Source organism: Aquarana catesbeiana, linkage group LG02 (genome assembly GCF_042186555.1).
Source record: "Aquarana catesbeiana isolate 2022-GZ linkage group LG02, ASM4218655v1, whole genome shotgun sequence".
NCBI classification, from domain to species: Eukaryota; Metazoa; Chordata; class Amphibia; order Anura; family Ranidae; genus Aquarana; species Aquarana catesbeiana.
Genome location: NC_133325.1, coordinates 329,311,404 through 329,326,677, shown reverse-complemented (window position 1 = coordinate 329,326,677; position 15,274 = coordinate 329,311,404). Strand labels below are relative to the sequence as shown.

The 15,274-nt window shown below is 40.9% G+C and overlaps 1 protein-coding gene across 3 annotated transcripts in view; it reads left to right on the top strand.

Moving 5' to 3' along the window:
• Positions 1-15,274, top strand: part of DMD (dystrophin) — a 3,507,873-nt gene that overhangs the window by 3,354,593 nt on the left and 138,006 nt on the right. For all 3 annotated transcript variants that reach the window (XM_073614841.1, XM_073614839.1, XM_073614840.1), the window contains one exon: positions 7,872-8,038. In XM_073614841.1, coding sequence (XP_073470942.1) covers positions 7,872-8,038 — 167 coding nt within the window. The remainder of the gene's footprint in view (positions 1-7,871; positions 8,039-15,274) is intronic.

Sequence of the window (15,274 nt, the reverse complement as noted above, 5' to 3'; positions counted from 1 at the left end):
CCATCAAAGCTCGAACTATATTCAAACAATTAAACCAAATAGTTCAGCCATTAAAGCTCGAACCATATATATATACGTCTTTAACGTTAGTACACCATACCCCCTTACAGCAGAAGGGACCAGCCACATAACAAGAACCACGACATAGGGAGGGAGGGAGGGATGTTTCTTCTTGAAGTGCTGCCGTTGGTCTGATGACCGTTAATATTCTTCTTTCTTCTTATTGGTACTTCTAGTCACCTGACCTTTCTTAGAAGCTTCCAGAATTTTTTAATAAAGTTTATTGATAACAGTTAACTGATCAATAATTAACACTACAATAGCTGCCTATTTGTTTCAGTCCCTGTTCCCATAGGCAGGGGTCGCTAATGAGCTTCTCCTGCCTTTCATGGGATCAGAGGCTGAAAACTGATGTACAATATAATGATAATAAATTAAAATAAATACAAACAGACTATAGACTTGGATAAAAATGGCCGTGGTCCTTTATTATTGGCATAATAAAAAATACCAATTAGCTTACTAAAATCATACCAAAACAATAATATTTCAGCCATCAAAGCTCGAACTATATTCAAACAATTAAACCAAATAGTTCAGCCATTAAAGCTCGAACCATATATATATACGTCTTTAACGTTAGTACACCATACCCCAAACGCCAGGCTATATTCATATAGCATGGCACCCCACTCGGGCCACGGCCAATTCCACACAAGTTTGCAAATCCAAGTTAAATATATCAAGCCCTATATCAGAAAGATGGACCATATCAGGGCGATAAAGCCCATACAATCCACCTTCCAAATCAGTATGTCTATAAGAAAAACCTTGAACAGAGGGCATAAATTTATTGATAAGTCTGTTCACCCTCCTTCTGATTTTCTCAAGATATAAGAGAACAGGATCAATTAACCATTTCAATCGCGGAACAATCTCTGAAAAAAAAATCAGAACCGAGGAGGGGAGAACAGAGCGTAAATGAAGAAAATCAAGTTTAATTTGGGAAACCAAATCTAAAGTTTTATGAATCCCCAAATCATTACCCCCCAAATGAATAATAACTACATCAGGACTAGAGAAAGAAGAAAGCAATTCCGTTAATAAAGAATGAAGAGCAAACCAAGACATTCCACGGTAACCATGCCAAACAATATTCGCACCGTCTAAATTTAAATTAGTTCCATAGACTCTGTTGGAGGCTCGAACATGGGCCCAGTAAACGAATGAATGTCCAATAAGCCATACAGCGTTCGAAGAACCTAAAATCAGAAAAAACATAAATTAGGTCTAATATAGGAAAGATAACAGTCTGATTTCCAACCACCCAACTTTTTAATATCGGACTCAGAGAAACCCAACTTGGCCGCCTCAGTCGCTGCGCCAATACGAAATGAATGACTGGTAACACGTAAATGGGGCAAATTGAGATAAAGCAGACATTTTTTAAGGACAGCCGAAAACTGGCGCTGAGTAAGTGGAGAATCAGAGTCGTGAAGCAACAATTGTGGTGAACCAAGGGGCCGAGACGGCAAATATGCAGACAACCAGAAGAAGGCGCAAACCAGTGAACCGAAGGATCGCAGAATAACAATCCACCGACCCCTCCCCAACTGATCAGTCTTGCTGAATCGCAGAAATATTTTAATAAAATCAGGGCCCATGGAAACATCAGAAAACCACAAACCTCCCAGAGAGGATGAAGACCTAGGTAGCAATTCTGAAATACGAAAAGCCCCAAAAAATAACAAACTAAAAGAAACCTTAAAAAGTAAAGCCTCAGCAGTAGAATAACAAACAAAGGCAGAGGCAGCCATCAAACGTCGCAAAAGAGAGAAAGTGACCGGAACACGAGTATCACTACGGTAACTGTGTTTATGGTAACCCTTAAGGGACTGCTTAACTAAGAAAAAGGAAGAACAAGGCGGAAAGCCACGGCTTTTAAAAAAGAAAGAAATCCCCGCCAATATTTTAACAATATGCGAATATGAATAATTGCGTTGCATCAAAAAAAATCAAAAAAACGCAAAACCAAAGTCTCAGAAATACAACTAGAAGGAAAACCTAAAGAGGTCAAAAAGACAGTCCACAAAGACCACGCGGCGTTGTAATTCGCCCACGTGGAAGGAGCAAGAGAGTTCATCAAGGCAGAATTCACAGATCGCAGACCACGGACCATAGACGTTCCGGGCAAGGTAGACCAAGGAGATCCGCTTCCGGTACCAGAGCGCGAAACCGATCTATCTGAAAACGGGAAAGAGAATCAGCAATCACATTAGTGTATCCAGGGATGTATTTAACTTTAATCCAAAGATTAAGTTCTAAACATTTAAGAACAATGCAACGCAAAACAGCCAACACAGGCAAAGACTTAGAAGACAAGCAATTGATCGCATAGGCAACCCCTTTATTATCAGAATGGAACAACAAACGAGAATTGCGAAGGTGAACACCCCAAATATCCAAGGAAATCAGAATCGGAAACAATTCAAGGAGTACAACATTTTTGGTATAGCCCAACGAAAGCCAACAATCAGGCCAACGTGCAGCCGACCAATGACCCTGATAAAAGGCACCATAACCCGTACTCCCAGCTGCATCAGTGAATAAAGAAACAACTGAATTATCCTGGAAAGGTGTCTGCCAAAAAGAACGGCCATTGTACGAGGAAAAGAAATCATTCCAAACCAACAAATCAGATACTAAAGAAGAATTGATCCGCACAAAATGATTTGGAGATCTACAACCAGCAATAGCTCTATACAGTCTTTTAGAAAAAACACGGCCCATAGGAATTATGCGCGTAGCAAATGCTAGTAAACCCAACAAAGATTGCAATGTGCGAACAGTAACCTTAGGTTTGGAAAGTACAAAAGAAATCATAAACCTCAAACGATCTAACTTGGCCTGAGGTAAATGACATTCCATCAATACAGTGTCAATGGTAACACCCAGGAATTCAATACAAGTCGTCGGCCAAACAGACTTTTCGAGGGCCAATGGGACTCCAAAACGTCGGCAGGTTAAACGAAATTCAGTGAACAAATATAAGCATTCAAAATTATCTGCCGGACCAAAAAATAAAAAATCATCAAGATAATGTAATACATTAGATGAACCCGTCAAGAAAGTAACCACCCATTCCAAAAATGTCGAAAACGTCTCAAAGTAAGTACAGGATAAGGAACAGCCCATGGGAAGGCACTTATCATAATAATAAAAACCATCGTGATGAAAACCCAACGAGTTAAAGGCCGAAGGGTGTATGGGCAACAGGCGGAAAGCAGATTTAATATCAGCCTTAGCCATAACAGCAGACACACCCAAGCGACGAATCCTGAAAATCGCCTCATCAAAAGAGGTATACGTAACAGTACTTAATTCAGGTTCGATTTCGTCATTAAGAGAAAAAACCGGCTGGGAAAGATAAATGATGGATAAGGCGGAAACTATTGGGTTCCTTTTTAGGAACCAAACCTAAAGGAGAAACACGAAAATTAGCAAACGGAGGAAATAAAAATGGGCCTGCAACCCTACCTTCAGATATTTCCTTAGCAATTTTACCAGAGACAATGGTAGGGAAACGATGAACAGAGACAAGGTTATCACAACAAAGACAACCAGGGCCAGAAAACTGAGGCAATCGAAAACCAAAAGAAAAACCCTCAACGAGAATTACCGCCATCCTGCGGTTTGGCCAACTGAGAAGGAACGGCAACATGGCGGGCAATTTCACCGGTGTTACTCCCAGCACGAAAATTATCCCTAGAAGGAGCAACCATGTTAGAATGCAATCTTTTAAAACAACGGGAGGCAGGATGATTACCCGAACAAGAAGCACACTCGTGTTTATAACGGCACGAATTTGGCCATTTACACTGTCCCTCATTAAAACTGAAACAAAAACCCTTCTTAAGTTGTAACAGTTGCGAAGAAGACACAGGAAATGTGGGTTTACGTGGTATAAGAAGGTTCAACCACAAACCCACATCTTTAGTCCCCCAAGACATATTTTTATGAATAGCAATTTTCTGACGAAACGACTCGTCGTAAAAAAACCAAGCCAGCCCAGGAAAATTCTTGTAAGCCTCAAGGATAATCTCAAGATGTCTAAAAAGGCCACTGCAGAGCTCCGGGCGCCGCTCACCCATAACACTAGAGAAAATACAAAAGGCCTGTAGCCAGTTATTAAAATTTCGTGGAGCAGATTTTCTCTTGTCGTCGTCAGCCTTCTCTGAATCCCTAACATCCATACGATTTTCTTTAAAGGATGGCAAAAGAGAGAGTATCTCAATATATTCGCCTTTCCAAATTTTGTTTTTGACAGACGGCGATAAATGGAAGCCAAGCGGAGAAATTTCACACGTCATAGCTTCTTTAAAGCAACATTCAGGAACTGAATGTGAAGACGGATTCAATAAAGGCAGAACATTAGCATCAGCGACCGGCGGAACATGCGCAGGCGGTCGCACATCCACAGCAGGTAAAACCCCAACATTGAAACCCTCAGAAAAACATTTTTTAAAATTGTCGGCAAAGGAAGCAAAAGAAGACATACATAACATTAAATTATGCATTTGATTAGACTCACCACTAGGTGTCATCTGTGGCAAAGAGTGAGGTAAATTTACAGGTCTAGCAGACCCCAAATTAGCATCAGAAACAGCCTGTGTAGAATACAGTGAACCAGAGGGGTTAGCTGTAGGAAAAGAACAAGCACTAACATCATCAGAAATCAGCAAAGGGCGCATCACAGGAGACAACAAAACATCATTCACATTATCCATAGCTAAATCAGGGAGGAAAGAAGAGGAAGACAAAGCAATATCATCAACAGGATTAAGGCCAGTATGAACAGTGTCTGAGTGAACAGGCATCATTAATTCAGCGTCCCGCAAAGAGCGCTTCCTATTACCTTTACTCTTACATTTCTTTTTGAGTGGAGGTCCCCGGGATTCGATCCGGCGGACCGACGTCGTACTCTCCCTCAGCTCTATGCCAGTATCCACTGCGCATAAGCTATTTCCAGCCGAAGGAACCGAGCCAGCAGCCGAAGAGGAAGGAGGATCCACCGGCGTCATCACAGGCGGAGTCGCGCTGTCAATCACCACAGGCACCCATGACACAGCAGGAGGACGGACCGGAGGAGGAGCCCTGGCCGGAAACGAAACACCGGAGGGACCTGGAAGAGAAGCCATGACCGGAGGAGGCTGTGGGAAAGAGAGAGGGGGAGAAGGAGGAGAAAAAGAGGCAGATGAGGCCGGAGGAGCCGCCGAGGAAAGACAGAAACGCAGCCAGGAATCCCCGTCAGGAGCAGAGGCCCGCTCCATCATCTGACGCAGCAGATTTTCCATGAGCAAAAGGTGAGGAGACAGACTCAGGAGATGTTTCTTCTTGAAGTGCTGCCGTTGGTCTGATGACCGTTAATATTCTTCTTTCTTCTTATTGGTACTTCTAGTCACCTGACCTTTCTTAGAAGCTTCCAGAATTTTTTAATAAAGTTTATTGATAACCGTTAACTGATCAATAATTAACACTACAATAACTGCCTATTTGTTTCAGTCCCTGTTCCCATAGGCAGGGGTCGCTAATGAGCTTCTCCTGCCTTTCATTCCTTTTTGAAACCAATAAATCGATGGGTTTAGTTCCGCTTTATGATTTACTGCTGTTTAGCTGTTCTAGGCTTCAGCAAAATGGCAGCCTCCAGCAAGAGGAAACTGGAGCAATGCTGGAGACAATTTACAGCACACACTAAGTTTGGTAACATAATTATTAAAGCGTAAATCCACTTTTGTTGAGAAAAAAACATTCCCCTCTGGATGATCTATGTACATTGCAAGGATTGTTGCAGATTCCTACCTTTTGTTTTGAAGAAATCCATATGTGTTTGTGCCTCTGGGCTCTGGGCAGAGTGAGTCTAATGGGAGTGGTTTCATAATTAGCACTAATGAGGAAAGCTGCTGGGCCTGCATCCCTTTAGACATATTCCTATTGGAAATATCTCACCAAAAATGACATTTTTGTTGCTGGGGATGCCTGAAATCTTACTTGTAAGTTAGGCAGACTGATGGGATAATTGGTGAGCCAATCACACAAGCAGGAAATTATGTTTCTGGGGAGTGGTCAGTACACATTCTGCGTACAGAACAACTCCTTGTAGCCATATTGCTTTGCATTTATAGAAAATTAGAGCGGCTGCAGATTGATCAGGAAAGGTAATTTTTAATAACATTCAATTACAATATGACTTGTATCGCAATTGTACAGGCTATATTATGTTTTCTTTATTTGCTTTTCTTTTCCCCATGAAAGTGGAGTTACCCTTTAATTTGGAATGTATGTTCCTTGCTGAAGAAGATTATTTTTTTATCACGTTATGGGTAAAGTTCTGCTTTAAAATCATCAATGGAGTGATGGACATAATCCATCCACAGTGTCTGGCATCAGATGACTGGCAGAGTGAAAAATGTAGAACAATGTAACTTCTCGTGTAAACCTGCTCGGAATGCAGCATTCAAGCTGATGAAATGCATTCTCTAGATCAGTGGTTCCCAACCTGGGGGTTGGGACCCTCTCAGGGGTCAAATGACGATTTGCCAGGGGTCACCAAATCCTGGGCTGCACCACTCTCCCAGCCTTTTCGTGGCCGCCCTGTGAAAGCCCCGCTGGGCTGTTCCTGGAGCCCGCGGCTGCCCACTCAGCCTCTTCCCAGCCACTCATTCAGTTCACGACATGGGTGGGGGGCAGAGACTAGAGGTCAGCTGACTGGTGAGGAATGTGAAGTGGGAGGGGCTGGAGGAGACCCTAACTCCTGATTTCGGCATAGGTGTCACTGCTATGAGACAGAGCTGGAGACACAGTGAAGCTGGAGACGCAGTGAGTAACACTACCTGTGATTAGAGTTGCCATTAAAAGTGCCCACTACAGTTCTCAGATAAGCAGATGACCTTTATCAAGAGCACCTAAGTTGGCTGATCAGAACTCCCCCCAGCACTGCCACTCATCCCAACTTCCCATCAGCACTGCCACCCATCCCAATCCCTACACCCCCCAAGGCGTAAGAGAAGGAATAAAAATAGAGCATACATGGAAGGGAGAGGAAAAGAGGGGGAGGAACAAAGAAAAAAGGAGAGTAAGAATAAGATGTACCATAAGGGATGTACCATAAGGAATTTTAATACTGTACAAGTGGAAGGGACTAAGGGAGCACTAAATGTCTGTGGGTTAGGGTGCAAATTACTTGTATTGCCTTGGGTGCTGACAACCCACGCTAAGAAAATAATTTTACTGTTAGGGGTCCCCACAACTTTTATCAAGGGGTCACGGCACTAGAAGGTTGAGAACCACTGCTTTAGATGATTTTATTCTAGATACTGTGTGTGAATATGTATATATAAATATATATACTTTTTACATAATATTTTCTGTCGTGCTCCTCCTACACCTATTTCAAACTGAGCACATAAATCTCCATTATTGCTGTTGCTTCTGATTGGATACTTTTCCGATCTAGGGAATATTGTCCCACAGGAGATTAAAGCAGCTACTTGTGTCTCTACTGTGTTACTCTAAGGTCCGCCTTAAAGTATTGCACCTGATATTTCTTGCCTTTTATTTATGGACAGTTATGCAGTATTATTTATTTTTGCTGTTGACCCATGTTCTGATACAACAAATGTCTTCATGTATTGAATTTTATCATGTCCATTATATAAAAAAAACCCACTCAATCCTACTGTCACAGATTTGTATAGTTTTTCTCTCATTTAGGTTACAATTCACTTTAATGGGGTTTTTTTGTTTTTGTTTTTTAGTATATTTTTTTTAATTTATTTTTTACTTAAGCACTTGTGTTAAACATTTTTTTATAGGCCAACAATAAACCAGAAATTGAAGCAGCCCTGTTTCTGGACTGGATGAGGTTGGAGCCACAGTCGATGGTTTGGCTACCGGTGCTTCATAGAGTTGCTGCTGCTGAAACTGCCAAACACCAAGCCAAGTGTAATATCTGTAAGGAATGTCCCATTATTGGTTTCAGGTAAGATATAGTTACGTAGCTACATGGTTAGTCAGGTCAGTCATCTTTGTGAAGAATATCAGACTAGTACTGGGTTACAGTCCTTACTAGACATGCCTTTCCCAATGTGCTTCTTTAGCCTAATCCCTACTGGTGTACCACCTCAGAAACAGTTATTCTTCATAGCCAATATTAGACTTGTTAACTGCCAGACCCAATTTAGATAGCACAGAGCGGTCCTGGGATTTGTGAACAGGTCAACCGAATGTCATACGGCAGTCATTTTTATTCCAAGCGCCTTTTATACGGAATGAACCCAGGAGCCACACAAAATGTCCAGAAGTTAGTTTACATATACACTGCATGAGAAATTGTCTTCTATTTAGTGTGAAGCGAGTGCAGCCTCAGGCCTCCCCCCTTGCTATTGCACTCATCGTGCTTAATTTGATCATCCCCCTGCGTGTATATATGTATGTATATATGTGTATATATATATATATATATATATATATATATATATATATATATATATAATATTATACAGTTGTGCTCAAAAGTTTACATACCCTGGCAGAATTTGATTTCTTGGCCATATTTCAAAGAATATGAATGACAACACAAACAACTTTTCTTTCACTCATGGTTAGTGTTTGGCTGAAGCCATTTATTATCAATCAACTGTTTACTCTTTTTAAATTATAACGGCAACAGAAACTACCCAAATGACCCTGATTAAAAGTTTACATACCCCAGTTCTTAATACCGTGTATTGCCCCCTTTAACATCAATGACAGCTTAAAGTCTTTTGTGATATTTGTGGATGAGGCTCTTTATCTGCTCAGATGGTAAAGCTGCCCATTCCTCTTGGCAAAAGCCTCCAGTTCCTGGAAATTCTTGGGCTGTCTTGCATGAACTGCACATTTGAGATCTCCCCAGAATGGTTTGATGATATTGAGGTCAGGAGACTGAGATGGCCACTCCAGAACCTTCACTTTATTCTGCTGTAGCCAATAGCAGGTCGACTTGACCTTGTGTTTTGGATCATTGTCATGTTGGAATGTCCAAGTACGTCCCATGTGCAGCTTCTTGGCTGATAAATGCAAATGTTCCTCTAGTATTTTTTGATAACATACTGCATTCATCTTGCCAAGAGTTTTGACCAAATTTCCTGTGCCTTTGTAGCTCACACATCCCCAAAACATCAGCGATTCACCTCCGTACCTTTCATCATAGACCTTGACTCCTCTCCAAATGTAGAGTCTCATTTGGTCTCATCACTCCAAATGACTTTGTGTCAGAAGGTTTGAGGCTTGTCTCTATGCTGTTTGGCATATTATAAGCGGGATAGTTTGTGGCATTTGCATAGTAATGGCTTTCTTCTGGCGACTCGACCATGCAGCCCATCTTTCTTCAAGTGCCTCCTTATTGTGCATCTTGAAACAGCCACACCACATGTTTTCAGAGTCCTATATTTCACCTGAAGTTATTTGTGGGTTTTTCTTTGCTTCCCGAACAATTTTCCTGGCAGTTGTAGCTGAAATTTTAGTTGGTCTACCTGACCATGGTTTGGTTTCAACAGAATCCCTCATTTTCCACTTCTTGATTAGAGTTTGAACACTGCTGATTGGCATTCTCAATTCCTTGGGTATCTTTTTATATCCCTTTCCTGTTTTATACAGTTCAACTACCTTTTTCTACAGATCCTTTGACAATTCTTTTGCTTTCCCCATGACTCAGATTCCAAAAATGTCAGTGCAGCACTGGATGAAAGATGCAAGGGTCTGTCAGGAGTCCAGAAACACATTGACCTTTTATACACACACTAATTACAAGCAAACAGATCACAGGTGAGGTTGGTTACCTTTAATAGCCATTGAAACCCCATTTGTGTCAACTTGTGTGCATGTTATCAGGCCAAAATCACCAGGGTATGTACACTTTTGATCAGGGTCATTTGAGTAGTTCCTGTTGCCATTATGATTTAAAAAGAGTAAACACAGTTGATTGATAATAAATGGCTTCAGCCAAACATTAACCATGAGTGAAATACATTTTTTTTGTGTCATCATTCATATTCTTTGAAAAATGGCCAAGAAACTATAAATTCTGCCAGGGTATGTAAACTTTTTAGCACAACTGTGTATGTGTGTATATATATATATATATGTGTGTGTGTGTGTGTGTGTGTGTGTGTGTGTGTATATATATATATATATATATCTCTTTAATGGCATCCCAGTCTTAGTCTGTAGGGCTCAATATTGAGTTGTAGATAGAGGGACGCCTTGTGTTTTCTAAGTGCAGAGATACCATAAGGTTTATTATACAAAACTTAAAAAGGTGGTACTCACAAAGGTACATGATTAAAAACATGTTTGCAGTATTGCCGGAGTGTCCCGGAGTTTGCCTGGTCCCGGTCTAGATGGCATTGGTGTCCAATGGACAGGCTCAGCGGTGAATGCCATCACTTCCTGCCGCTGGAATGCACGCTGAGAGCCAAGGAACCATTGGGATGAGGTCACTTCCGGGTAGCGGGAGGTGTAGGTGACGCGTTTGCGGAGCTACGCTCCTTCCTCAGGCCTAACGTGTGATGTAATTGGGCTGGAATATAGAGGCTAGTGGATGGCGCTGATTGGTTGAAAAAGCGCTCTGTGTTTTGGATTTTACTACAATCGCTCAGCCTGGCACAGTGGCTAGCCGCTATAGATTCATTAGACAACAACTGCTGGAATTACTCAAATTAAACAATGCATATATAATACCAATTCTAAAAAGACTATTTAAAAAAAAAACTGAATGAGGATTATATAAAAACATGTGGATAATAATGGATGATGCAGATAAAAATGAGGCAGTGACATGGAAAACCACATTAAGAGCATAAGAGTTGCTGCAAGGACATGTGACCTAAGCCAACAATTAGGGGTAGCACATGAAAAAATCTGAACAAAAAATTAATGTTTATATGTGATAAATAAAAATGAAAATAAAACTAATCAAAAATAAAAATAAAACTAAGAATACAAATAAATGTAAAAATAAATAAGTATAATAATAATAAATAATAAAAAAATAAATAAAAGGAGTGAGATAATGGTTGTTAAATGGGATTGAATGAATTGACAAATGGAAGAGGGGGGAGCAGTCAAATTCGGCTGCTCACCTCTATTTCCTCATTTAAACCACCAGGGGCAAGAGAGTCCAAAGCGTATATCCAGTACGTTTCCCTAACATGAATATGCTTTTTTCAACAGACCTTACTTCTCCACTCCATATTTTTATCACATCCCCAAAATGCTTAAGAGTACAACAAACCCCCCAGGCCGACCCATAGTCGCACCCATAGACAGTATCACCAGTCCCTTTTCCCAGTACATAGATCAATTTTTACAACCTCTTGCAATTAGTCTTCCTTCTTACATCCACGATGGTACCCATCTTTTGGAACTGTTAGAACACTACACATGGGAGCCCACTTATATGTGGGCTTCCCTCGATGTGAATTCTCTTTACACTTCAATCCCACATGATATAGGTCTTGGAGCAATTGCTCACTTCTTCTCTTCTGGTCTTCTATTTTTTTGGAGGCCACAGAATTCTGCCTGACCCATATTTACTTTGAGTTTGATGGAGAATTCTACCTCCAATTAAAGGGCACAGCAATGGGGGCTAATTTTGCCCCTGGTTATGCTAATTTAACCATGGGGTTCTGGGACGCCAACTACATTTGGCTCAATAATCCCTATACCTTCCATATAGTATTTTATGGGAGGTATATAGACAATATTATCATCATTTGGGATGGCCCAGAACCCCTATTCCTAGACTTTTTGACACACTGTAATAACAACGAACATGGTCTTACATTCACCTCGGAGCATCATTCCCTTCCATTGTCATTTTTAGACTTAACATTATTTCATCAGGACGGCAAAATTTTGGCTAAGAATTACACAAAACCTACGGCAGGCAATTCTTTTTTACATCACCAAAGCTGCCACCATCCTAGGTGGATCTCAAATATCCCTAAGAGCCAATTTTGCGGTCTACGTAGAAACTGCACCAGACAATCAGATTACATTACAGAAGGGTCCCTTCTAAAACAAAAATTTATTGATAAAGCCTTTCCACTTAAAGTGATTGATGAAGCTTTTGATTTCTATATGTCGGAACACCCTACATGTATCAGAGATTTGGACCAGTCCACTTTACAACCTGTTAATTTGTGACACAGTTCCATACCCGATACAAAACCATGGAACGCATCCTGAATAGACATTGGCCCATCTTACTTCTGGATTCGCAACTCAAATCCATCATTACACCGAGACTCTAATTCACATATCGCAAAACAAGAAATATTAAAAACTTGATAGCACCCAGCAAACTTAAATCCAAATCAGGTCCCAAGACAGCATTCCCATGTCTCATCCCTTTGGTTGGGATGTACCAGTGTCGCAAAAAATTATGTTTGACATGTAACCATGTCACACATGGTCAAAAGGAGTTTACCCACAAGGGCAAGACTTACCAGATTAGCAGTTTCTTCAATTGTTCCACAGAATTTGTAATTTACTGCTTAACTTGTCCTTGTGGGCTCCATTATGTGGGAAGAACTTTACGTACACTGAGAAAAAGATTTGGGGAGCACCGTCGTCTCGTAGAAGCAGGAGACGACTCCCTTACATTTTCTTCATAATCATGACCACTCTTCCTCTGGCCTCAGGGTCTGGATCATTGAGTCCATTCCTGGTACGTTCCCACTGGCAGAGCATTTCAAACGGCTCTGCCAGAGGGAAACGTACTGGATATACACTTTGGACTCTCTTACCCCTGGTGGTTTAAATGAGGAAATAGAGGTGAACAGCCTAATTTGACTGCTCCCCCCTCTTCCATTTGTCAATTCATTTAATCCCATTTAACAACCATTATCTCACTCCTTTTATTTATTTTGTATTATTTATTATTTTTTATTATTATACTTATTTATTTTTATTTTTATTTTTTTTATTTTTTTTATATTTACATTTATTTTTATTTTTATTCTTAGTTTTATTTTTATTTTTGATTATTATTTTTATTCTTATTTTAATTTTTATTTTATTAATTTTTATTTATTTTTATGTATTTATTACATATAAACATTATTTTTTTGTTCAGATTTTTTCATGTGCTACCCCCAATTGTTAGCTTAGGTCACATGTCCTTGCAGCATCTCTTATGCTCTTAATGTGGTTTTCCATGTCACTGTCTCATTTTTATCTGCGTCATCCATTATTATCCACATTGTTTTTATATAATCTTCATTCAGTTTTTTAAAATAGTCTTTTTAGAATTGGTATTATATATGTATTGTTTAATTTGAGTAATTTCAGCAGTTGTTGTCTAATGAATCTATACCGGCTAGCCACTGTGCCAGCCTGAGCGATTGTAGTAAAATCCAAAACACAGAGCGCTTTTTCAACCAATCAGCGCCATCTATATTCCAGCCCAATTACATCACACGTTAGGCCTGAGGAAGGAGCGTAGCTCTGCAAACGTGTCGCCTACACGTCCCGCTACCCGGAAGTGACCTCATCCCACTGGTTCCTTGGCTCTCAGCGTGCGTTCCAGCGGCAGGAAGTGACAACATTCACCGCCGAGCCTGTCCATTGGACACCAACGCCATTTAGACCGGGACCAGACAAACTCCAGGACACTTCGGCAATACTGCAAACATGTTTTTAATCATGTACCTTTGTGAGTACCACCTTTCCTAGTTTTGTATAGTAAACCTTATGGTATCTCTGCACGTAGAGTGGCGCCTTGTGTTTTCTATCTACAGTACCCAGAGGATCGCTTCTTTTCCTAGAACAGGGCAGCCTTCTAATGTGGTCAGTACTCCACCCAATATATGGACAACAATTTAGCCTATATGGACATTATAGATTATTTTTCTTCTGATTAATGTTCATCTATTTTAAAACGTCCCACCCTTTGCAGTGATAACAACTTAAACTCTTCTGGAAAGACTTTCCACAAGGTTTATGAATGTGTTTATGGGAATGTTTGACCATTCATCCAGAAGCGCATTTGTGAGGCCCAGCTCGCAGTCTCTGCTCTAATTCATCCCAAAGGTGTTCTAGGGGGTTGAGGTCAGGACTCTGTTCACGCCAGTCAAGTTCCTCCACCCCAAACTCACTCATCCATGTCTTTTATGGACCTTGCTTTGTGCACTGGTCCAAATCATTTGGTGGAGGGGGGATTATGGTGTGGGGTTCTTCAAGGGTTGGACTTGGCCCCCTTAGTTCCAGTGAAGGGAACTCTCTTAAGGTGTCACCATACCAAGATATTTTGGACAATTTCATGCTTCTAACTTTGTGGGAACAGTTTGGGTATGGCGCCTTCCTGATCCAAAATGACTGCACCAGTGCACAGACAAGGTCCATAAAGACATGGATGAGGGAGTTTGGGGTGAAGGAACTTGACTGACCTGCACAGAGTCCTTACCTCAACCTGATAGAACACCTTTGGGATGAATTTGAACGGAGAATGCGAGCCAGGCCTTCTCGTCCACATCAGTGCCTGACCTCAAAATGCGCTTTTGGAAGAATGGTCAAGCATTCCCAAAGACACAATCCTTAACCTTGTGGACAGACTTCCCAGAAGAGTTGAAGTGGTTATAGCTGCAAAGGGTGGGCTAACTCAATATTAAGCCCTACGGACTAAGACTGGGATGCCATTAAAGTTCATGTAAAGGCAGGCGTCCCAATACTTTCGGTACTATAGTGTGTGTGTATGTGTATATATATATGTGTATGTATGTATGTGTATATATGTGTATAGTGTGTGTGTGTGTGTGTGTATATGTATGTATATATATATATACATACATACATGCATACATACATACATACATACACACAGTGGGGACGGAAAGTATTCAGACCCCCTTAAATTTTTCACTCTTTGTTATATTGCAGCCATTTGCTTCTGTCGGGCCACTTTGTATTCAGACCCCCTTAAATTTTTCACTCTTTGTTATATTGCAGCCATTTGCTTCTGTCGGGCCACTTTGCCATAAAGCCCCGACTGGTTGAGGGCTGCAGTGATGGTTGACTTTCTACAACTTTCTCCCATCTCCCGACTGCATCTCTGGAGCTCAACCACAGTGATTTTTGGATTCTTCTTTACCTATCTCACCAAGGCTCTTCTCCCCCGATAGCTCAGTTTGGCCGGACAGCCAGCTCTAGGAAGGGTTCTGGTCGTCCCAAATGT